This window comes from Bos grunniens, chromosome 11, assembly GCF_055505025.1.
Source record: "Bos grunniens cultivar Pamir isolate PY7600 chromosome 11, Bosgru_T2T1.0, whole genome shotgun sequence".
NCBI lineage: Eukaryota > Metazoa > Chordata > Mammalia > Artiodactyla > Bovidae > Bos > Bos grunniens.
In genome coordinates, this window is record NC_141175.1 from 5,775,742 (window position 1) to 5,800,626 (window position 24,885).

The window sequence follows — 24,885 nt, forward strand, 5'->3', positions numbered from 1 at the left end:
TTGTAATTAGCACAAAGGGGAAGGTTCTTGGTTCCATACTGAGAAGAACTGTTCCTGAACCTCCTGTAGGTGCTCAGGTGCCCCTCCCTCTCTCCCTTCCCCTTTCTAAGTATACTTGGAAAAACATCACTGCAAGTACAGCAGACCCCTTGTAGACACTTCCACAGTAAGCTTTTCCCTTGTTTGTACCTGGAAAATAATGTTTGTGTACACGTGCATGTATGTGGTTGGTTTTCCCCCAGTGTATCCCTTCCCCAAAGCAGAGCTCAGCCATGCGTCCTTTGTCTTGGTGACAGATACTGTGCTGCCCACTTCACTTCCCAGTCACGGGGTGTATGCTGGACCTGAGGGTGCAAAGAAGCCATTGGTCAGCTCGTCCCCCCTGCATCCTAGACAGCTCTGCTTAGGCTCAGGGTGCCTGCTCCCTGCACAAGCCCAGGGGTTCAGGTTGCAGGTGATTGGCTCCTCTCCCCTTCTCAGCTCACCTGGTCTTAGCTACAAGATTTGTTGCATTTGCATTGGGTAGCAGTTGGTGGCAGAGCAGAATGAAATATTTTTGCTATCCTCAACTTGCCTCCCACTTTGCAGCTTGCCTTGCCATAGTGAACTAGAGATTTTTCCAATGTCATACCGCTTGGCAGATGAATGCCAGAGAAGAGACAGAGAAGACCACCCATTCAGCTCCCGCGCCCCTGCAAGGGGAGGTGCTCTGACAGGTCTCTAAGGGCACTTCCTGGAAGAGTGACGGCCTGCTGGGCAGACCCCCAGCAGCTTCATCTCCAAGCGCACCCTGGTTCTCTCTGGAGAAGCACAGTGCTCCCCTTGACTTCACGACTTGCCGTGTGAACACACGGAGACCAGCACTGGAGGGCTGGTGAGAGAGCTGCTCAGTGCAGAGGGTTACCTTGGCAACCGCAAGCCCGCTTCATTACCAGATGGCATTAGCGTTATTTGTGGGATCCCATGGCAGTTGCCAAGCACAGACCTGTAGCCCCATCTCTGGACATTTTGCTCCGACCACAGCCAGCACTGACTAGTACGTAGAACAGTGTCCGTCGGCCGGTATATGGTGCCCCACCATATCAGTCTGCCAGAACTCCAGGGTCATTACAACCTGCTGTGTGCAAGTGTGTTAGAACTGGCACAGTCCAGACACGAGAATATGAATCATGATAGAGTGCCATGCAGGCTGGAAAGAACATTAGGCGCACAAAGCCCCTTCTCGAGGGCCAGGGGATGAAGGGCTTACGGACCCTCTCAGCTGCATCACCTCTGAGTTGAACGAAGGCTGAGGGCTAGAGCATCGTATGACTCAGCATGCCGTCGGCCACGTGTCTCCCAAGGATCATCCCATCTCGTTGCTCCGCAGGCCCCTCTGCTTCACAGCTGAGTGAACAGGCACCAGCGGTGGCTGGACTTCCCTCGGTCGCCCTGCCTGTAAGTGGCAGGTGTGGCAGAGTCCAGTGCACTTGACCTTCATAGTCAGTGGCCTCCTTTGGAAGTCAGCGAGGTCAGCCCCCGTGGCAGCCCCATCCTGTCCCCACAGCACCCGTACCTCAGGCTTACCAACTCAGCAGCCATTTAACAGGAGCATGCTTTTGTTCAAACTTTAGCGCCCACACAGCTGACACCCCCTCTCTGCAGCATCCCTTTCGCCCAGGTGTGACAGCACGAGGGCAGATTAGCATAAGTGGTAGTTGCACTGGACCAGAGGCAGTGACCGTGCTTGTTCCAGCTTTGATGTTGACTGGCTTCAGATCATTTCACCTCTGCTAAGTCCAGACGAGGGTGTGGGCCGAGCAGTGAGGACTGCCCCAGGAACGTAGTCTGTGCCGGGCCCTCTGCCGCACCCGTATCAGTGAATCGACTCCTCGGGGTCGTTCTCAGAGGGCACTCTTGGTATCTCCATCAGATGGAGGAAACTGACGTCCAGAGAAGGCAAGTGATGGGCCAAGCTCTCCCATAGCAGAGCCCAGACCTCATTCCAGATGCACCTGGTTCCAAAGCCGCGAAACGGTGAGCTTCAAAATCGCATGTGTGGTTTCATTGTGACCACGTTAAAATGCAAAAGGCCATAAATCTGTGCATTTTCAGCCTAGTTGAGTACCAGAGTCCTTTCTGACTATAAAAAATGAGATTTGATAAACTTCATAGCGCATGACAGGTTTGAGAGAGAATAAAAGTGAACCGGAGCCAGACTTCATAGCACCGAATGTCTGGAAGCATCCAGCTCAGGAACGGCATAGCCGAAGAGATGCTGCTGGTGAGCCTCCGACATGCGTGCGCCCTCCCTTACGGGTGAAGCCGCGGCACAGGAGCGGGGCGTGGAGAGTCTGTCTCAGGACTCCGGAGCGACCAGGCAGGGGACTGGGGGGAGTGTGACTGGCTGAGGGCGGGCGTGGAGGTGGGAAGTATGATTGGTGAGGGAGCGGTATGCTGAGAATCTCGTGTTTAGAAAAGAAAACACTTAAACCTCAATATATAAATGAACATAGGAAAAGAAAAAAAGGGGGTGGTAAAGGAAAAACTATCCTAGCCAGATTCATAAAATGCAAAACAAAAATTTTAACCTGTCGAACAATGATCTGCCCCTCTCGCCCTGGTTGTGGCCTTGAAATACCATTTCCCACGAAAAGAACCAGAGCTGCTTATGGAAATGACTGATCCGTGACCTCAGGTGGGACTTGTACAGGACAGGCCTGGAGTATCGTGTACAAGACAGCAACTGTCACAGAGACCACGGTTACAACCCGACAGGCCTGGAGTGCCATGCATCGGAGAGCAAGGAAGCCGCCTCGGAGACCAGGGTTATGACCTCACAGAGATGCCCGTAGGCCACAGACAGGACGATTTGAGCGCCCGTGCAAAGAATTGCATCAGATACATATACCTCAGATCTGCTTCCCTTTTTGAGTTTATGCTAATGTTAAGGGGGAAAAGCTAACCCATTTGTTGATACATTGGAAGTAAACTAGAGAACTAATGTGTTATTTGAAAACTGGCAGATAAATGGAAAGAACTGACCTTTTAACTTGTCTTTCCTATATAATAAATTCACCCATGAGGTGACCAATTAGTAGGTAGGTGGAGTTTTTCTTTACAAAAGTATTCCAGCTAATACCTGAAGGCTGGGTTATCCCCTTGGAGTACGACCATCTGTAACCCCTGGTGAATTTAATGGGTCAGCAGCTGCCAGCATCACACACTGAGATGCCTGACCTCCCATGCTTCCTGTTGGCAAACTGACACCCCCGTGAAGCAGGCCTGCCAAAAATAACAATAACAGTAATCAGGCCTGCATCTCATACAATTACCAATTTATAGGAAGTACAGAGTAAGAAAGACCATGTAAAGTACACCGCCAGGACGCCATCAGCAAAATCCAGGCTGGAAAACTCTACAGAGAAAATGAGCCAGTTTCTTCAACAAATAAAATGGGAGGGAGGGGATAGAGAGAAATTTTTAGTTTAGGAGAGACTTTTGAGACATCAGCCAGTCACGGGGTGTGGACCGTATTCAGATCCCAAGTCAAGCAAACTTTTTTAAAATGTGGCCTTTGTGAGACTGTTGGAAATTTTAACACTGACTGGCCTGCAGATTTGATAACACTAGAGAATTCCTATTGTTTCAGATGTGGATTGGTAGCACAGCTATCTGTTTTGTTTGTTTTCAAACCCTCCTCTTTCAGAGACCCAGACTGAAATAATTACAGATAAAGTGATATCTTGGCTGTTATTTGTTTCCAAATAAAACAGGAAGGGAAAAGTAGGTGCTGCTGCTGCTGCTTAGTCGCTTCAGTTGTGTCCAACTCTGCGACCCCACAGACGGCAGCCCACCAGCGTCCCCCATCTCTGGGATTCTCCAGGCAAGAACAATGGAGTGGGTTGCCATTTCCTTCTCCAGTGCGTGAAAGTGAAAAGTGAAAGTGAGGTCACTCAGTCGTGAGGGTGTAGGTAAAACAAATCTGCCAAGAGTTATTGCCATTGGGGTGGGTCCAAGGAGGTTCTTCATACTATTTCATTTACTTTTGTATGTTTTCTTTTAAGGCTTCCATAATAAAAACTTTAAAGAAAGTAATTAAGTCAGTACTTCGGGGCGGGGGGTGGATATTATTTTGTTCTGTTGAGGTTTGCTTGTTGTTCAGTCCCTAAGTTGTGTGCGACTTTTTATGAACCTATGTACTGCAGCACGCCAGGCCCCTCTGTCCTCCACTGTCTCAAGGAGTTTGCTCAGATTCACATCCATCAAGTCAGTGATGCTGTCAAACCATCTCATCCTCTGCTGTTCTCTTCTCCTCTTGCCCTCCATCTTTCACAGCATCAGGGGCTTCTCCACTAAGTTGGCTGTTCACATCAGGTGGCCAAAGTATTGGTGCTTTAGCATCAGTTTTCCAGTGAAGATGCAAGGTTGATTTCCTTTAGGACTGGCTGGTTTGATCGCCTTGCTGTCCCAGGGACTTATGTTTTAATAGCACCCATTGCTGATGGGAGTGGAGAGCAGACAGTAGTGTTCTTAACCCTTATGGTTAGCAGTTGGTAGATTGTATCAGAAGCTGCAAAACATTTGTACTGTTCACCCCGGTAAATTACAGCTCTACAAACCTATCCTCAGGAAATAATCCCAAACACAGCAAAAGCCAGGTGAACAAAAGTACACATTGCAGCCCAATATTAATATTAGGGAAAATTTGGAAGCGACTAATGTCCAACAGTAGGTTAAAGAAATTACAGTATATCCACTCAGTAGAATGCTAGACCCACATGTCTTGCCATTTTTGAAGACTGCACAGCAATATGGAACAATGCTTACCTCATAATTTTAAATAAACTTTTGACTTGAAATTATATATTTAGTTTCAGTTATAAACGTGAAAAATTCAAAACCCATGAATCTTTGATAGTACAAAGATTGAAAGGAAGTACCCCAAATGTTAATGGTGATTCTCTTTGGATGGAAAGACTATAAACAATTTATTCCTTTTTTCTCTAATTTTCAATTGCCCCCTAGTAAGCCTTTATTAACTCTTACTATTAGTTAACTTTAAAATATCAAAATTCTCTTTTTATGAGTTAAAGTCAGCTAGATCTTGCTTCTTTTAAGGAAACAGTTGCTCAGTTTTCTGCTTATTAGCAGAAATTCTAAGAAATTCTATGCTTATTAGTAAAGAGAGTTAAAATATGTTGGAAATGGTAGCCCCGTTGGAGGAGGTGTGCTGGACCGTCACTGTAGCCCAGCAAGAGACAATTAACTTCAGTGCTTATAACTTCAGTGCTTATGACTTTAATTCTGTTCACTTCAGTTGCTCAGTTGTGTCTGACTCTGCAACCCCATGGACTACAGCACACCAGGCTTCCCTGTCCATCATCAACTCCCGTAGCCTGCCCAAACTCATGTCCATCGAGTCAGTGATTCCATCCAACCATCTCATCCTCTGTCATCCCCTTCTCCTCCTGCCTTCAATCTTTCCCAACATCAGGGTCTTTCCCAGTGAGAAAGATCACATAGGTGGCCAAGGTATTGGAACTTCAGCTTCAGCATCAGTCCTTCCAATAAATATTCAGGACTGATTTCCTTTAGGAATTGTTGATATTAATATTAATTAGTATATTAATATGAATATTGGGCTGCAATGCATACTTTATTTCCTTTAGGAATTGACTTCGCACTCTAGGATGTCTGGCTCTAGGTGACTGATCACACTATTGTGGTTATCTGGGTCATTAAGATCTCTTTTGTGTAGTTCTTCTGTGTATTCTTGCCACCTGTTCTGAATATCTTCTGCTTCTGTTACATCCATAGACCTTTAGGATTGACTGGTTTGATCTCCCTGCAGTCCAAGGGACTCTCAAGACTCTTCTCCAACACCACAATTCAAAAGCATCAATTCTTCAGTGCTCAACCTTCTTCATGATGCAAATCTCACATCCATACCTGACTACTAGAAAAACCATAGCTTTTTATCTAGATGGACCTTTGTCGGCAAAGTAACGTCTCTGCTTTTGATTATGCTGTCTAGGTTGCTCATACCTTTCCTTCCAAGGAGCAAGCGTCTTTTAAGTTTGTGGCTGCAGTCACTGTCCACAGTGATTTTGGAGCCCAGGAATATTTGCTACTGTGTGAGATGAGTGCAGTTGTGCGGTAGTTTGAACATTCTTTGGCATCGCCTTTCTTTGGGACTGGAATGAAAACTGACCTTTCCCGGTCCACTGGGAAGTTTTCCAAATTTGGAAAATTTGGTCACTGCTGAGTTTTCCAAATTTGCTGACATACTGAGTGCAGCACTTTCACAGCATCATCTTTTAGGATTTAAAATAGCTCAGCTTGAATTCCATCACCTCCACTAGCTTTGTCCGTAGTGATACTTCCTAAAGCGCACTAGACTTCACATTCCAGGATGTCTGGCTCCAGGTGAGTGATCACACCATCATAGTTATCTGGATCATGAAGATCTTTTTTGTACAGTTCTTCAGTGTGTTCTTGCCACCTTTTCTTAATATCTACTGCTTCTGTCAGGTCCATACTGTTTCTGTCCTTTGTTGAGCCCATCTTTGCATGAAATGTTCCCTTGGTATCTCTAATTTTCTTGAAGAGATCTCTAGTCTTTCCCATTCTATTGTTTTCCTTTATTTCTTTGCATAGATCACTTAGGAAGTCTTTATTTCTTCTTGCTATTCTTTGGAACTCTGCCTTCAGATGGATATATCTTTCCTTTTCTCCTTTGCCTTTCACTTTTCTTCTTTTCTCAGCTATTTGTAAGGCCTCCTCAGACAACCACTGTGCCTTTTTGCATTTCTTTTCCTTGGGGATGGTTTTGTCACAGCCTCCTTCCTGTACGATGTTACGAACCTCCATCCATAGTTCTTCAGACACTCTATCAGATCTAATCCCTTGAATCTATTTGTCACTTCCACTGTATAATTGTAAGGGATTTGATTTAGGTCATACCTGAATGTTCTAGTGGTTTTCCCTACTTTCTTCAATTTAAGCCTGAATTTTGGAATAAGAAGTCATGATCTGAGGCACAGTAAGCTCCAGGTCTTGTTGTTTTTGCTGACTGTATAGAGCTTTTCCACGTTCGGCTGCAAAGAATATAATCAATCTCATTACGGTACTGACCATCTGGTGCTGACTATGTGTCGAGTCATCTCTTGTGTTGTTGGAAGAGGATGTTTGCTATGACCAGTGCGTTCTCTTGGCAAAACTCTGTTAGCCTTTGCCCTGCTTCATTTTGTACTCCAAGACCAAACTTGCCTGTTACTCCAGGTATCTCTTGACTTCTTACTTTTGCATTCCAGTCCCCTATGATGAAAAGGATATCTTTTTTGGGTGTTAGTTCTAGAAGATTTTGTAAGTCTTTATAGAACCATTCAACTTCAGCTTCTTCAGCATTAGTGGTTGGGGCATAGACTCAGATTACTGTGATATTGAATGGTTTGTGTTGGAAATGAACAGAAATCATTCTGTTGTTTTTGAGACTGCACCCAAGTATTACATTTTGGACTCTTTTGTTGACTATGAGGGCTACTCCATTTCTTCTAAGGGATTCTTGCCCACAGTAGCAGATGTAATGGTCATCTGAATTAAATTCGTCCATTCCAGTTGACTTTAGTTCACTGATGCCTAAAATGTTGATATTCACTCTTTCTGTCTTCTCTTTGACCACTTCGAATTTACCTTGATTCATTCCAGGTTCCTATGCAGTATTGCTCCTTGTAGCATCGGACTTTACTTCCACCACCAGTCACATCCACAACTGGGCGTTGTTTCTGCTTTGGCTCCGTCTCTTCATTTTTTTTTGGAGTTATTTCTTCCGCTCTTCTCCAGTAACATATTGGGCACCTACTGACCTGGAGAGGTCATTTTTCAGTGTCCTATCTTTTTGCCTTTTCATCCTGTTCATGGGGTTCTCGAGGCAAGAATACTGAAGTGGTTTGCCATTCCCTTCTCCAATGGACCACGTTTTGTCAGAACTCTCCACCATGACCCGTCCATCTTGGGTGGCCTACACAACATGGCTTCTGGTTTCATTGACTTAGGCAAGGCTGTGATCCATGTGATCTTTTTGATTAGTTTTCTGTGATTGTGGTTTTCATTCTGTCTGCCTTCTGATGGATAAGGATAAGAGGCTTGTGGAAGCTTCTTGATGGGAGGGACTTCAGTGCTTATGACTACCAAACTATAACTGGGTTCTTTTCCTTCCCTTGCTTCCTTCCAAGACTACACGTAAATTAAAGGCAGTTTCTGTTCCTGCCTTGGCAGTTTATTGGCATCCTTAAATAGTGATTTCTCATTTTACAAGAAATGACCCATTAAATGTTACATGGTATAGCAGAATTTAGAAGTACTATGCAGATGTAAGATGCTTTTATTAACATTCTCTTAAATATAAACAAAAGTATCATGTCTTTTTCTTAACCTTTTTGTATTCTGTACCATTGAGGGCATATAGAAATACAGATCAACTCAGCATTATTGAAGGAACCTGGTATTAGTAATGTTCACCAACACCCAGGGCTGATCAAGGAGAGAAACTGTTGTTGGGGACAGTAGGGTGAGGATGATGCTGTGAAAGGGCTGCACTCAATATGCCAGCACATTTGGAAGACTCAGCAGTGGCCACAGGACTAGAAAAGGTCAGTTTTCATCCCAATCCCTAAGAAAGGCTATGCCAAAGAATGCTCAAATTACCGCACAGTTGCACGCATCTCACATGCTAGCAAAGTAATGCTCAAAATTCTCCAAGCCAGCCTTCAGCAATACGTGAACGATGAACTTCCAGATGTTCAAGCTGGTTTTAGAAAAGGCAGAGGAACCAGAGATCAAATTGCTAACATCCGCTGGATCATTGAAAAAGCAAGAGAGTTCCAGAAAAACATCTACTTCTGCTTTATTGACTATGCCAAAGCTTTTGACTGTGTGGATCACCACCACAAACTGTGGAAAATTCTGAAAGAGGTGGGCATACCAGACCACCTGACCTGCCTCTTGAGAAATCTATATGCAGGTCAGGAAGCAACAGTTAGAACTGGACATGGAACAACAGACTGGTTCCAAATAGGAAAAGGAGTACAGTCAAAGCTGTATATTGTCACCCTGCTTATTTAACTTATATGCAGAGTACATCATGAGAAATGCTGGACTGGAAGAAGCACAAGCTGGAATCAAGATTGCCAGGAGAAACACCAATAACCAGATATGCAGATGACACCACCCTTATGGCAGAAAGTGAAGAAGAACTAAAGAGCCTCTTGATGAAAGTGAAAGAGGATAGTGAAAAAGTTGGCTGAAGGCTCAACATTCAGAAAACTAAGATCATATCATCTGGTCCCATCACTTCATGGCAAATAGATGGGGAAACAATGGAAACAGTGACAAACTTTATTTTTGGGGGCTCCAAAATCACTGCAGATGGTAATTGCAGCCATGAATTTAAAAGACACTTGCTCCTTGGAAGAAAAGTTACGACCAACCTAGACAGCATATTTAAAAGCAGAGACATTACTTTGCCAACAAAGGTCCATCTAGTCAAGGCTATGGTTTCTCCAGTAGTCGTGTATGGATGTGAGAGTTGGAGTATAAAGAAAGCTGAGTGCCGAAGAATTGATGCTTTTGAACTGTGGTGTTGGAGAAGACTTTTGAGAGTCCCTTGGACTACAAGGCAATCCAACCAGTCCATTCTAAAGGAAATCAGTTCTGGGTGTTCATTGGAAGGACTGATGTTGAAGCTGAAACACCAGTACTTTGGCCACCTGATGCGAAGAACTGACTCATATGAAAAGACCCTGATGCTGGGAAGGATCGAGGGCAGGAGGAGAAGGGGATGACAGAGGATGAGATGGCTGAATGGCATCACTTACTCAGTGGATATGGGTTTGGGTGAACTCTGGGAGTTGGTGACGGGCAGGAAGGCTTGGCATGCTGCGTTTCATGGGGTCGCAAAGAGTCAGACACGACTGAGCGACTGAACTGAACTGAACTGAGGGTAAAAACTGTAGGAAATGGGGAATAAGGGAAGGCTGGCTGGAGGTGGCACCTCCAGAAACAGTCTGCACACTGGAGTTGCAACATTAGGAGTGCTGTTTGCAGGGAGACTCTGGTCTGAGCCCAGAGGGTTCCCTGTAGCCAATTCTGTGATGTCAGAGCTTCACGGAACAGCCTAGACAGTGGGCCTTGGTTTGGGTCCTGTGCCCAGTCTGTCTGTAGGGTCTCATCTAGGAGATGAAGAGGCTTGACAAAGTATCGGAAGGGTTACGTGAGCCCCTTAAAGAATGGAAGGTGCTGTCTGTCTTGTGGGCTGAGTCTGTTCAGCAAGCACATCAGGTTGTTTTTCCCCTTTGTGATTGTCTAGTCTCTCAGTCGTGTCCATCTCTTTTGCAGCCCCGTGGACTGTAGCCTGCCAGGCTCCTCTATCCATTGCATTCTCCTGGCAAGAATACTGGAGTGGGTTCCCATCACCTACTCTAGGGGAGCTTTCCCACCCAGGGATCAAACCAGCGCCTCCGGCATTGGCAGGCAGATTCTTTACTACTGAGCCCCCTGGGGAGCCGCTTTCCCCAGGCGTGTTTGAAACTGCACTTTTTACAGCTGGTGTTGGTAATGTCTGTCTGTCTTTGGCCGCACCGCATGGCCTGCCAGATCTGAGTTCCCCAGCCAGGGACTGAGCCTGTACTGCTGCAGTGGAAGCACAGTCTTAACCACTGGGCCACCAGGGAAGTCCTGGTGCTTAGGTTCAAGGGGAAAAACGCTTAAATGCATTTACAGGATCGTGTTCCTGTTTGGAGATAAGACTCAACTGCTTCTCATGTACCTTCAGAACTGCCCCACTTTTCCACCAGCTGTTAAAAATAGACAGTTCGACCAGGGGGTATGTGGTGTCTGTATTGTACTCCCTGCATATTCCGTGAGTGTACGAAGGGTCATTCCATCGTGTGAAACAAATGTGCTCACTAACTCCTGCAAGGCCTCCGTCGTAGGGTCACCTTTCAAGAAAGTAATCTTAAGACAGAAAAAAATAAAAGGGAAATTTGCTTTATCCAGCAAACAGACATTTAGAACTTACCCTGAGAGTTTATAAGTCAAAATTATAAGTAAATTCAGGGTTAGATGAGCTGGGACCTGCACCACCTTAAATGCCTTAGGAGGCTGGCACAAGGGTGACCGCCATGCCTGCCGTCCTCCACGCGTCCACTGGTGCATCTCTCGGAAGCAGACAGAGGTGGCTTTCTGCTCGTTGTGTTGCCAGCATGTGTGGTTCGCGTGTGCACAGAGGAGTGTTCAGGTTGCCAGCATGTGTGGTTCGTGTGTTCATGGTGAGCACTCAGGTTTGCCCCCTTTCTTTTGCCAGGTGACCTTGGGAAAGGTGTTGAAAGTGATCGTCGTCATGCGGAGCCTGTTCATCGATCGAACGATAGTGAAGGGGTATAATGAAAACGTCTACACAGAAGATGGCAAGGTAAGCATGCTGGCGTCTTTTGTTTTCTCCGTTATTTTCTGTATCCCAGAACAAATGTAGTCGAGTCCCAGATGAATGACATTAAACACTGGCAATCATAGCTGAAATGATCAACAAGCGTAGATTTATCAGTGTGAAGCCGAGTGCTTTACAAAAAAACATTTCTCTCCCCTTGCATTTTTCATCAAGCTTCTGCTTTTTTCCTTTAAGCCTGAAACCCTTAGTTGAATTTCTAATTTATCACCTTGGACCCCAGTTGCCTCATTAAATGTGTCTTCTGAGGAAATGGATTTCTTTCTTTTCTTTCCTTTTTTTCCCCCCTCTGCCTAGTCATGCAGCACATCAATAGCCTAGGGTTCAGCATTTTGCTTTTCCGAGAACCATGAGGAAAATTCAAGTGAGTCTGACACACAGCCTGCCGACCGGCCTTTCCTCAGAACTACGGGGCACCCCAGAAGCTGCTTGTCCATAGTGGTGCGTGCTGAATACTGCTGTTGAAAAAAGAGGAGTCATTTCCATGGCTGAGCTGCTTCATGGGACACCCACCCTTGTGAAGCCCTGATTCCTCTGGACTGCACACTCTCCGTATGGAGATCGAGCACGAGAGGATGCTAATAGAAGCCGACAGGCTGCATTCGTGTTTGCTTCCAGAGCGTGATGAGCGTTCTGCCAGAGAAACCACCCAGGTGTGCCCTGGTCACTTCTGGCACTGAGCCTCCGTCTTCCCCTCTCCCTGGAGCTTTCCCTTCTTTTCATGAATCCCATTAAAATGTAAAAGTTTGTTAGTACCAGCACTTAGCACCCAACGGCCATGTTATAATGAGGATAGGACGCTCTCCAAAAACAGGTGACGAAGGTAGCTTAGCACATACCTGTGCATTATGTAAGAGGTGTGACCCATACAGTAACGAGGTCTCTATTTTGATCAAGGAACCCAGCATTTTCGAATTTCCACATTCCACTCCAGTGTTGTCACCGTGGGCAGCTATTCTCACTCCCAGGGCTCTGCCAGGTTCTCGTGAATCTCCCCATGGAGAGGAAAGCATGCCTCAAGGGAAGCTTTCCCCTTTCTTTTTGGAAAGACCAAAATGCCTCTGGAGCAAGGGCGGAGAATAAAGTAGGTAATCGGGGGAAGCATGACCCATGGAGTGTGACTCATCAACTCTGATGGCGAGTCTAAGCAAGAAATCCCAAACTCCTTTGCAACAGTAGACACAAGACTGGGTCAGGGGAGACTCTGGCCCAGAGCCCGAGTCAGTGGTCATTTTTGTGGCTTCTGTTCATGATTTACAGCTTCATAGTCACCCCTGGGTGAGTCTCAGCCCGTGCTCTCCGAGGACTTACAAATATGTAAAAGCTGTGTACTAGAAGAGAAACTGAATTCAGGACACAAGTGAAGCATACTCTGAACTTAGAGTACAAGTAGTTCAGTTCAGATCAGTCTCTCAGTCATGTCCGACTCTGCGACCCCATGAATCGCAGCATGCCAGGCCTCCCTGTCCATCACCAACTCCCAGAGCTTGCTCAAACTCAAGTCCATCGAGTTGGTGATGCCATCCAGCCATCTCATCCTCTGTCGTCCCCTTTTCCTCTTGTCCCCAATCCCTCCCAGCATCAGAGTCTTTTCCAATGAGTCAACTCTTCGCATGAGGTGGCCAAAGTACTGGAGTTTCAGCTTCAGCATCATTCCCTCCAAAGAAATCCCAGGGCTGATCTCCTTCAGAATGGACTGGTTGGATCTCCTTGCAGTCCAAGGGACTCTCAAGAGTCTTCTCCAACACCACAATTCAAAAGCATCAATTCTTTGGCGCTCAGCCTTCTTCACAGTCCAACTCTCACATCCATACATGACCACAGGAAAAACCATAGCCTTGACTAGACGAACCTTTGTTGGCAAAGGAATGTCTCTGCTTTTGAATATGCTATCTAGGTTGGTCATAACTTTCCTTCCAAGGAGTAAGCGTCTTTTAATTTCATGGCTGCAATCACCATCTGCAGTGATTTTGGAGCCCCCAAAAATAAAGTCTGACACTGTTTCCACTGTTTCCCCATCTATTTCCCATGAAGTGATGGGACCGGATGCCATGATCTTCATTTTCTGAATGTTGAGCTTTAAGCCAACTTTTTCACTCTCCACTTTCACCTTCATCAAGAGGCTTTTTAGTTCCTCTTCACTTTCTGCCATAAGGGTGGTGTCATCTGCATATCTGAGGTTATTGATATTTCTCCCGGCAATCTTGATTCCAGCTTGTGTTTCTTCCAGTCCAGCGTTTCTCATGATGTACTCTGCATATACATTAAATAAGCAGGGTGACAATATACAGCCTTGACGTACTCCTTTTCCTATTTGGAACCAGTCTGTTGTTCCATGTCCAGTTCTAACTGTTGCTTCCTGACCTGGATACGGATTTCTCAAGAAGCAGGTCAGGTGGTCTGGTATGCCCATCTTTTTCAGAATTTTCCACAGTTTATTGTGTGATCCACCCAGTCAAAGGCTTTGGCATAGTCAATAACGCAGAAGTAGATGTTTTTCTGGAACTCTCTTGCTTTTTCGATAATCCAGCGGATGTTGGCAATTTGATCTCTGGTTCCTCTGCCTTTTCTAAAACCAGCTTGAACATCAGAAAGTTCATGGTTCATGTATTGCTGAAGCCTGGCTTGGAGAATTTTGAGCGTTACTTTACTAAGAGTTGACTCATTGGAAAAAATTCTGATGCTGGGAGGGATTAGGGGCAGGAGGAGAAGGGGACGACAGAGGATGAGATGGCTGGATGGTATCACTGACTCGATGGACGTGAGTCTGGGTGAACTCCTGGAGTTGGTGATGGACAGGGAGGCCTGGCATGCTGCGATTCATGGGGTCGCAAAGAGTAGGACACGACTGAGCGACTGAACTGAACTGAATTGAGATGAGTGCAATTGTGCGGTAGTTTGAGCGTTCTTTGGCATTGCCTTTCTTTGGGATTGGAATGAAAACTGACCTTTTCCAGTCCTGTGGCCACTGCTGAGTTTTCCAAATGTGCTGGCATATTGAGTGGAGCACTTTCACAGCATCATCTTTCAGGATTTGAAATAGCACAAGGAGTAGAGGTTTTGCCTACTCTGCAGCACCCACATCAGTCTTAACATGATATTTATTTAACTGCCCCATACTGAAAGTGTCCAAAATCATGCGAAGGCTTTGCCACCTAGTTGATACTCAGTAAGTGATAACTAGTATTGTTTTTATTCTGCACTTAAATCCGGTGGTTAGAGAATGATCTCACGTGTATATGTTCTAGAATTTCTTTCTGATTCCTCCTCCTCAGCTGTTTGAGGTAGTCCTTTCCTCCCCTCCACCCGCTTGCCTCCCAGACTCCCCAGGGGCTCCCTCCCGGCTGCACTCCTGCCTCTCAGCCACCCTCGTGTCCTGGTGGTTTCCCGTGTCCCCTCATGGAGATCCCTGCTGATGTGTGTCAGAGTCAGACCTCCTCCCCAGCTGGACCTCAGGTGCAACCTGTCCAAAATCAGCCTCAACACCCCTGGGCCGGTCCCCACCCAGGGTGACTGTGCCAGCCAACTGCTCAGGCCTGCCTCCTCCATTCAGAGTCTGTTGGCAGGCTCTAGCGAGTCTCTCTCTATCCCTGCAGCCGGGCGCCTCCCGTCCATCTCCACTTGTCCTCAGTTCTTGTTTCTCCACCAAGTTGCAGCCTCGGCCTCCTCACTTCCTGTGTCTAGTCCTGCTTCCCTCCCCCATCTGTCCTTCACTTGGCCTCCAGAGCCGTCTTCCTGAAATACACAGTCAAGGGGGTGATTTCTTGCTTTTTGCCATCTCCCCATTGCCCAGAGCAGAAAAGTGGCATGTAAGTAGACATTGGGCACAAAGCAGTCCATGATTGAAAGAGTTTGGGAAACTCGGGGTTAGAGAAAGTTCAGTGGGACTCTACTGTAGAAATTCTTAGAGATTGGAGTTTGCCCATGTGCCTTGTGAATCTCCCAAGACGGGTGTGTAGTACACAGTCTCTTCCTGACCAGTTTGACCATCCGTTTTTTTCTTCCCTTATTCTCGGAGTGTATGGTGACATTGGCGTTTGGCAAAACACTCTTCTGAAATCTCTGGCTTGTAGAATAAAATCCAGACCCCTTAGCAAGACACAGAACTGCCTAGTGACCTGGCGCCTGCCCCCTGTCCTGGCCTCATCTGCCGTCATTCTCTGCAGGTGTTTTGTCTTACCTTCCGGCCTTTTGTGCTCCTTGTGGCTCTCAGAATGTTCCAGGTTCTTCCACACGCTTAACACCTGCTCTGCGCCCTTGACCTGGGATGTTTGCACCTCCTGCTCAGCTGACATACTTACTCTTCCTTTTGCACTGACCAAATGCCGTCTCTCTTCTCGTCCTGTCCCCCTTCCCCTGGAGGCCTCTTCTGTGTGCACAGGCTCCAGAGATAGCAGGCCTGGGTTTCCCTCAACTTATAGCACACATTATCATCATTCTTACCTCTGTAGTGTTTTGAACAGTCATTTTCTGGTACTGGAACTAGTACATCCTAGTTGTTTGTTGACGCGTCTGCCTCGTAATTAATAAAAATACTGGCGTACTCCATGTTTGTTCTCGCAGGCCTTGTACAAAGCAGACTGAACCTCCAGTGGTCACAGAATCCTAGGGACCACTGTTAGACTCATGTTTCTGATAAGGAACCTGAGACCCAGAGTGGGAAAGTGGCTGCCCCCACTCACACACGGAGCCAGTTCTCAAACCTCCCTCTGCCAGCAGCTCCTCAAGGGCCCAGGCTCTGTCCTGAGTGTCTTTCCCTCCTGTGGATATACAGCAGGGCCTGGAACACCGTAGAGTAATAATGTGTGGGAGGGGATAATGAAAAAGCCCCCTGGGGATGTGAAAATGCTTTAGTTGGGATGGAAAAGTGGAGAGTCAGAAATTAGAGACAGGAAACAAGGAAATTAGAGATGGGTATTAGACAAAGCAGCGGGGACTGACATCATCACTTCAGTCCAGTGGCTCAGTCGGGTCCGACTCTTTGCAACCCCATGAACCGCAGCACGCCAGGCCTCCCTGTCCATCGCCAACTCCTGGAGTTTACCCAAACTCACGTCCATTGAGTCGGTGATGTGATCCAGCCATCTCATCCTCTGTCATCCCCTTCTCCTCATGCCCCCAGTCTTTCCCCGCATCAGGGTCTCTCGTCATAAGTAAAGAACAAAGGAGGCACACACACGTGCACACGGGTCATGGTTTCCGGATGAGAGATGAGCGTGGGTCTCTGTTCCCCAGAAGGAAGGTGCATGTGTGCCCGGGAGCCTGAATTCTCCTGAGTCATTTCACAGAGGGGACCCGGGAGGCCCCCTGCTCCCTGCTACAACGGCATACTTTGGCCCCAGTGATCTGCAGGGACCCTGAAAGTCAAAAGAGCAGGGCTGAGAGGTTGGAGTCCCCTTGTTATTTTAAAGGCACATCTACCACATTTGGCAGAGAAGCGCTCACATGACTGCTCTGCCCAGAAACTACACCTAGCCAATTTGATCAGCGCCCCCTCCCCTTTTTTTTCAGAGTACTTTACAAATGGTAAAAAGAAAGTCATGCAGACATTATTAGTGTTCTGTTTTCAGAAGTGATCCTGGTATATGTGAACTTCAGTATTTATATACACTTGCATCAGTGTCATCTGTGTGTTGAACCATCTGGCGCATCCCAGATGAAACGTGGCATTCGGAAGGACATTGGCGCTCGAGGTGTGGTCCGTGAGAGCCAGTCTCTGCCTGCACTTGTGCTGTTCCAGAGGCACAGCCCTGCATTTGCTGAGCTGGTGCCTGAGCGCTTGCCTGGGGTGGGCCGCTGCCCGGACCCAGCGGCTGTGGCTTCGAAAGCCTTGCCTCAGCTTCCAAGGGTCTGAATTCCTCCTGCCTGCAGTTGTATCTTCCAAATCCAAGGCAGCCAGCGTCTAAAAGGTTTACTTAGCTGCTCTGGCACAACAGCAGCCCTGAGCCACCCCCAATTCCCAGCTCTGGCAGGTCCCCCCACCCCATTACAGTCCCACCAAGCCTAGCTGTCACTCTGCACTAACAACCACCACCTCTACCCTGATCATCCTCTTTACCTGGACGCATATTTTTGATGCCAAGCACCAGTAGATTAATTCCTCTAATAAAATATAAAAGTGCTGCTAAGACTTGCTGCCCCGCTCTGCGCTGTCATCAGGGAGGAGCCCAGAGCCCTGACTCAGCATGCCAAGAGTCCGCTTGAGGTTGACTACCTGGCCGTTGTTACGACTTCACACAGTCAGACCTAGCTGGAAAAAAATGCAAGTGTCTCCAATGAATTTATCTTATTAGGGGATTTAGGTTATGTTAATGCTATAGCTTCATTAATTACTCCATATCAATAATAAAAAAAAAAAAAAGCAGCTTTTAGCCTCCTAGCGCAAGAGAGGAGAAGAAATGGTGGTATCAAAGGGAACCTTCAAAGACAGCCAGAGCTGTCTCCAGGGTAATTTCTGATCCCCGCATTCTTCCCACTTCAAAGTTGGATGTGTGTGTGTGTTTGGGTCGAGGAGGCTGGGGGAAGCTTGAATCTGATTTCTCTAATAAGTGTTGGCATCAGCCCCGTTTGATATTAGATGCAGGGAACATTTTGATTTGTTATAGCCTTTGAAATTGTTCAGACGACCTTCAGAAAAATGGCCTCTTGTTACTTTGGGGGAAGGGTGAAAGCTGGGGAAGGGGAATCCGGTTTAATTCGTATGCCGAGGATGCCCTGAAATGGTGCTCTCAGCAGTTTTTTTAGTAACGAATGTATGTCCTGATTGAAAGTGAAAAGTTGAAGAAGAACAGACCTGTAAAACTCCTTCACTTTTCTATTCTCTGGGGGAGAGTGGGCAAACTTAAGCGGATGACCCAGTAGAAGTTTGTGGCTTGACTTGGATGGCCGTGGAGGAGTCCATCACCGTTGCAGGTTTATAGTTCCCCGCCTCTCCTGACCCATCACCTGTTGACCTTGCAGGATGAAGCTACTAGGAAATGAGAGCTCTAGAAGTTGACGTCTCTGTAAGGCTTACAAGTTTTATTTGAAAGTGTCAGTGTAAGATCATTTATAGTTCATTGTAGTATTTTTTTTTGAAATGAAGAACTGATAACTTTCTGATGAGCTGCCGTCATTTTCACTTGCCACTAAAGGGATTTTAGTGCCAGTGGTGTCACATGACCTGGCCTGGAGGGTTTGTCATCTTGAACTTTGCAGGAATGCCCCCTGCCCTTTGAACTGACAGCTTGGGGAACACCATGTGAGTCCCCTTCCATCTGGATTATAGCTGCAGGGCTCTTTTACTCCTGGGTTAAGAGCTGAGGCCTCTTTTTTGTTAACTGTTAGTTTTGTATCGGGGTACAGCCAAGTACCAAGATTGTGGTAGTCTCAGGTGAACAGGGAAGGGGCTCAGCCATATATACACGTGTATCCATTCTCCCCCAAACTCCCCTCCCATCCAGGCTGCTGTATGACATTGAGCAGAGCTCCCTGTGCTATGCAGGAGGTCCTTGTTGGTTGTCCATTTTAAATAGATGTGTACATCTATTTAAATAGAGGAGCAGCCCGTCAGACTCCAGGGACCAGAGTGAGTATCTTACAGGTGGGAAGGGGGCCTCTCCTCAGGTAAAATGGAGGAGCACCTCTATTTAAATAGAGGTGTACTTGTCCATCCACGCTCCCTGATTGTCCCGTCCCCCCATCCTTCCCCCAGCAACCATAAGTTGGTTCACTAAGAATCACTGACCCGATTTTGAATTCTCTACCACATATTAACTGTGTGATGTCAGACAAGTCCCTTAACTTCTCTGAGCTTCAGTTTCCTCAGCTGTGAATTGGGAATAATTTTATCATCACCATGCAACTGCTGAGAGACTTTAGAAAGATAACACAGGTCAGTGTAGGCTAAGCACATAGTCATCAGCAAATGGCATCCATCCTCCCTGGTGGGGCCAGAGATGCCGATGCTGGTGGCCACCATCATGGTCAGCATTCATTGGCCTGCTGATCTGGGGGTGTTCGGTTTTTTCTCTTCGGTGAGTAAAATTGACTGTCACTGCTGTCACCGTTTCTTCCTGTGCCTCAAGAGGACCTTTGATGTCTGACGTGAAACCTGAGAGCAGGTGTGTCTGTGCTGAAGCAGTTGGTCGTTGAGGGGTGCGTTTCCATTTTACCTGAGGAGAGGCCCCCTTCCCACCTGTAAGATACTCACTCTGATCCTTGGAGTCTGACGGGCTGCTCCTAAGATGGCAGGTTCAGCCCCAATTACCAGAAAGTTGACTTTTCCATTTTAAGATCTGTCTAAGTCCTGCCCAGAATACTGAGGGGATGCTCTCATTTGTTTTTCTTGACACTATAGTTCAGAATCATTTCTCATTCATGGGGCTGAAAGTTTTGTAGCTTCCAGAATCCTCATTTTTGAGTATCACAGCCAACAAGGAATCGGTAGCCATGCCCTCCTCTGCGACAAATAAGCTGAAGCTAATAAATATTCACTTGGCTCTGTCCCGGCTCCCTGAAATGAGTTTCTGAAATCTTCCCGGCCCTGAGGAGAGGCAGGGCACTGACTCCAGAACACTTGGTTAAACGGCTTTCTTCGGCATAAGTCTAGCAGAAAATCAAGGACAAACTGGCTGCTGTGCCTTCCCAGCAAAGGGGGAAGCCATTGTCATCGGATTCCTCTCTCAGCCCCGCGCACCTGGGAGATCATTGTATTGCCTAATGTCCTTCTATCCCAGATGGTCAGAACCAGTCCCTGGGGTCCTGAATAATATGTTTAAACTGCCTTCCAAAGAGCAGTGTGCTCACTTGGAATGAGCAAAGTATGTTTTGAGAAGTCAGTTTAGCTAGAGGGTCCACCTCTTAATTAAACCTGTGCATACTTCTCTCTGGATAATTTTTCTATTTAAAACATTTTGCAGGTTCTGAAGGGTTGGGTTTTTTTTTTTTTTAATATGTATATAATTTTCTCTTTTAAATGAAGACTAACTTCTCAGTCTCTGTGCGGATTTTTCCTCTTTTCTCTTTCCGTGGCCCTGTGTTTGTGTCTGCCTGTGTATGATGGGAACGGCAGGAAGGATCAGCAGCAGAGAACTTCAGCAGCAGCAGCAGCTGTGGGCTGAAAATGGAAAGAGCTAGATTCGTTCCAAGTTCAGGCACTGATGTGACTTTTCCCAAAATTTAGATTTAGAATCTTTGGCACCTTCCTGTCATCTTGGCACTAAGACTAAAAGATACAAAAAGTCGTTCTCATTCCTTTCACAATGTCTGAATAGTCTTTAAATGTAATGTTTGTGAAGCTCTAGGCTAAACTGCGATACTAAGATCATGATATGAACCTGACTTATCCTCCCAGATATGACCGGCTGCCCAGCAATTTTCTTCAACAGAACTGCTAATGTAGGAAATTAATAATTTTGTATGTGTATTTGGAGATTTCCTTCAGAGTTATCTGGGGGTAACATGTCACTTTTCTCCCTTCAAGTTGCTAACCTATCCAATTAAAACTCTAATGTCTGAAGAGATTTAAAATTCTTACTCTATCCATTAGCTTAAAGTGAGGGGCAGTGACTAAAAACTGACACCCTCTTTCTGGAGAGCAGTTCAGCCAGGGTAGAAGGAGAGCGGTCAGGTGGGAGCTCCTGTGGAAATGCAGGAAGGGGGTGGTTCCGCAGTGGGTGTGGCGGGAAGCAGGCCGATTGAAATCAGTGTTCAGTCACAGCTCTTCCTTCATTGTTCCTGGACTTGGATCTGCTAAACTTACCCCCTCCAGCAGGAACCTGCCAAGGGCTGGAGAGGGTGGGGGGCTCCTCTGTACCACCCAGGTTCTTCTACTTAAGACCAGGAAGAACCAGAAGAACTGCACGCGTGCCTGTTCCCAGCCCAGCCTTTCCCTCCTGAGGACGGTTTTCAGAAAACCCTCAGCCTGTCCCACATCAGGTGCAGCACTTCCGGTCTTCCTGGAGCAGTCTTCCCAGCTGCTAGCTCCTGATCCTCCTAGGCGCTCCAGAGTCAACACACAACACACAGGCTGAAGTAGCCGTGTCTCAGCTTCCCGCCGTGACCACTGGCCAACCTCAAAGGCGAATTTCAAGAGGCACACTGACCAGGCGTTTCAGTTTGCTCCACTCTTGAACCCATATATTAAAGCTGACTTCTGAGCACCCATGGGACCTCCTGACGGCCCCTCTTTTAATCTGCAGGTTCCTCACTGTACTGGGGGTGGGGGTAATTCTAGTTTTCCATACTCCCTTTTGTTCTAACCTCTTGAAACAGTGAGAAGGCATTGATTTAATTTCTCTTACAACCTGTCAAACCAGAGTGGCTTGGTTAGACTGAGCCACGGAGCATCCTGTGCAAGACCAACTGTGGCCCGAGGACTGGACTCTGAACTCTGCCCACATTCCATCTCAGACCGCTGTTTCCCTGACCAAGGGTTTCTGACATAGGGCTTCATCACAGTGAACCTGTGGAGCCCTGTGAAAACAAGTGGACAAATCAATATATTCTCTGGCCCACTCCAGACCTCCTAATTCAGACATTCCAGGGAAGGGACCAAGAAATCTGTAGATTAAAAAACAAACAATTCCCTCAGGGCCTCTGATGCCAGGCATGTTTGAGCACCACCAAGCGAGCCCATCCATAAGAAGCTCCTCCAGATTACTGTGGGCAGTCAAATGGCTCCAAACGCAGTCTCACCATCTAGGAAGAAAGGTTGCTGATGGGACCAGCTCCCCAGGCTCGTCCTGGGGATGGCAGGGGAGGGCACGTGGAAGGCCCAGGGCGTGCCTGGCAGGGGGCAGGTGTTCAACAGCAGGGGTCTGCTTTCCTCCGCACGTGCCTGGGACATGGCCCTATCCTGTGCCAGGATGGTGTAAACAGAATAAATAAAAGCGTCAGTCAGTTTTAAGTGTGGTGAAAATATTTAATTTTTGAAAGGATAAAGAGAAGCAAGACAACAGGTATGGGAATGATATTTTAAAACAGAGTAACTGGGCAATGCCTCTTGAACAAGTGACGTTTGAGCCAAAGGAAGTATACGAGGAGCTGTGCGAGGGTTTGTGGGGGAAGCAGTCCAGGCGCCGCAGGTGCAGAGGTCCTGGGGCAGGGCTGACCGCGGCGGTCGAGTGATGCAGGAGCACTGAGGAGGAGTCAGTGTTAGAACAGTGGGCACGGAGCCGTGGGTGTGGCAGGTGCCTCACGCTGACTGCTTTATGTCTCTTCAGTTCATCTCCTTAAATCACCACAGCTGATAAAGAAGAAATCCAGCATGTGTTTTTCTTACAATCATAGGATTTTTCCAAGCTTAGTAACAGTAGTTACAATATCATTTCTTAGAGTCCACAGTTCTAAAATTGATGCTGATATTTTATCTCTTTCCCCCCCACAGCTTGATATATGGTCCAAATCCAACTATCAAGTGTTCCAAAAGGTGAGTTTTCCTTTTTGCTTCTTCCTTAAGAGGCTTTTAGGGAAATGTGATGACTTCGAGGTGGAAATATTGGTCTTAAATCAGAGACCTTTTAAAAAGTGAAAAAGCCAGACACAGAAGCCTGCTCAGTGTAGGATTCCATTTATGTGACATTCTAGAAAAGACAAAACATCAGTGACAGAAATCAGAGCAGTGATTGCCAGGGCTTGGGAGTGAGGGCAGGAGATGGTCCCCGGAGGGCTGTCGAACATGTTTGGGTGATGGAAATATTCTTTGTCATAATTATGGGATCACGCAACTGTATGTTTCAAAACTCACAGACTAAATGCCTACAAAGGGCAAATTTTGCTATGTATAGATTATACGTTTAAAGAAAAAGGGCTCTTGAGTTCCCCCAAGATTAACCCACGGCTTTGTTTGTTCGTTTAGTATTCACTTCTTTTTGGCTATGCTGGGTCTTTGTTGCCGCGTGTAGACTGTCTCTAGTAGCGGGGAGCAGGGCTACTCTAGCTGTGAGCACAGGCTTCTCGCTGCGCTGGCTTCTCTCGCTGTGGGGCACTGGGCTCCAGGGCCTGCGGTCTTAGTGGCTGTGGTCCTTAGCTGCCTCCCTAGCGTGTGGGATCTTCCCGGACCAGGGATTGAACCCTTGTTTCCTGCCTTGAAGATGGGTTCTTAACCCCTGGACCACCAGGGAAGTCCCACCGCAGTTTTTAAATTCAGTTTCCCACAGCCCTGTAATCCACACGTGTGCCTTAAGGACGGGAAGGAGGCAGGCTGGCCCCCTCACCCTGCCCCAGCCCACTCTGTACTACAGTGACATCTTTTCAGGTGTCGGGCTTCCTGAAGGAGAAATACTATCTGGGAGATGTCAGAAAAAAAGGAATGTGACCAGAGAAAATCCATTTCCCCAGCTCCCAGTGGTGGAAGGGTCCCTTCGCTGGACCAGCTCAGGACCTGGGGCTTCTGAGGGCTCCTCCCACAGCACTCTGGCCAGCTCCCCGGCAGGGCAGCGGCCTCCTCCTCCTGTGCCCCCGTCCTGTCTGCTCCCATCCAGCAGTGCAAATGATAGGGGAGGCTGTCAGCTCGCTTGTTGCCGCCTCGTTCAACAGCAGTTGTTTATTTACCCCTTTGCCACGTGCAGGTTCTGGGCTCAGTGCTACCGGGGAAGTAAGACGGACAGGGAGAGAGGGTCAGGGACCCCAGGCTGTTACCTGGGGCCGTGGTCGAGGACAGGAGGGCCTCCTTCACATCAGAGTGGTCGCAGGAGTCCTTGATGCAGCACGAGTTAAACTGAGACAGGAGGCAGGGGAAGAAGCCAGCCATATGGAAAGCCACGGAAAGAGGGTCCCAGGCTATGAAACTACAGCCCCAAGCCCCGTGTGGATGGGGGACTTGGCGTAGCCCCGCACACCACGGGGGCCCGGGAGATAGCAGACAGACGGAGGGCAGGTGGGAGAGTGGGGATTTTTGGCCTGGCCAGCAGGCGCCCCTCAGTCCTGGTGCAGAACTTGAATTTTATTCTCAATTCAGTGAGGAACCACTGGAGGGATTGGTGTGGAGGAAGGACACAATTTTCAGGGCTGGGCCCGAATTACCCCACTTGAGTAATAGCTGTGTCCAGGGTGTGCCGGTAGCTCAGCATAGGATAGTGGTGGTGGTTTTTTCAATTGAGGCGAAATTCATATAACATAAAGCTAACCATTTCTAATTATTTTCAAGTCAGCAGTTCCATAGCTTTTAGTACTTTCACAGCATTGTACAACATCACCTCTATCGCATTCCAGAACATTGTTCTCATCCAAAGGGAAACCTTGTTCCCATTAAGGCATGGGCCCTGGGCTTCATGGGCTTCCCTGGTGGCTCAGACGGTAAAGCGTCTGCCTGCAGTGCAAGAGATCCAGGTTCAATCCCTGGGTCAGGAAGATCCCCCGTAGAAGGAAATGGCAACCCCCTCTAGTACTCTTGCCTGGAAAATTCCATGGACTGAGGA

General features: G+C 47.3%; 1 protein-coding gene across 4 annotated transcripts in view; it reads left to right on the forward strand.

Moving 5' to 3' along the window:
• The window catches only part of MED27 (mediator complex subunit 27), a 217,747-nt gene that overhangs the window by 174,679 nt on the left and 18,183 nt on the right, over nucleotides 1–24,885 (forward strand). Inside the window, exons 5-6 of one of the 4 annotated variants that reach the window (XM_086324432.1) lie at nucleotides 11,345–11,452; nucleotides 22,854–22,895. In XM_086324432.1, the coding sequence (XP_086180558.1) occupies nucleotides 11,345–11,452; nucleotides 22,854–22,895 (150 nt within the window). Of the gene's footprint in view, nucleotides 1–588; nucleotides 619–11,344; nucleotides 11,453–11,782; nucleotides 12,393–22,853; nucleotides 22,896–24,885 lie in introns of those variants that run through there. The other 3 variants (XM_086324435.1, XM_086324433.1, XM_086324439.1) reach the window with 3 other exon arrangements.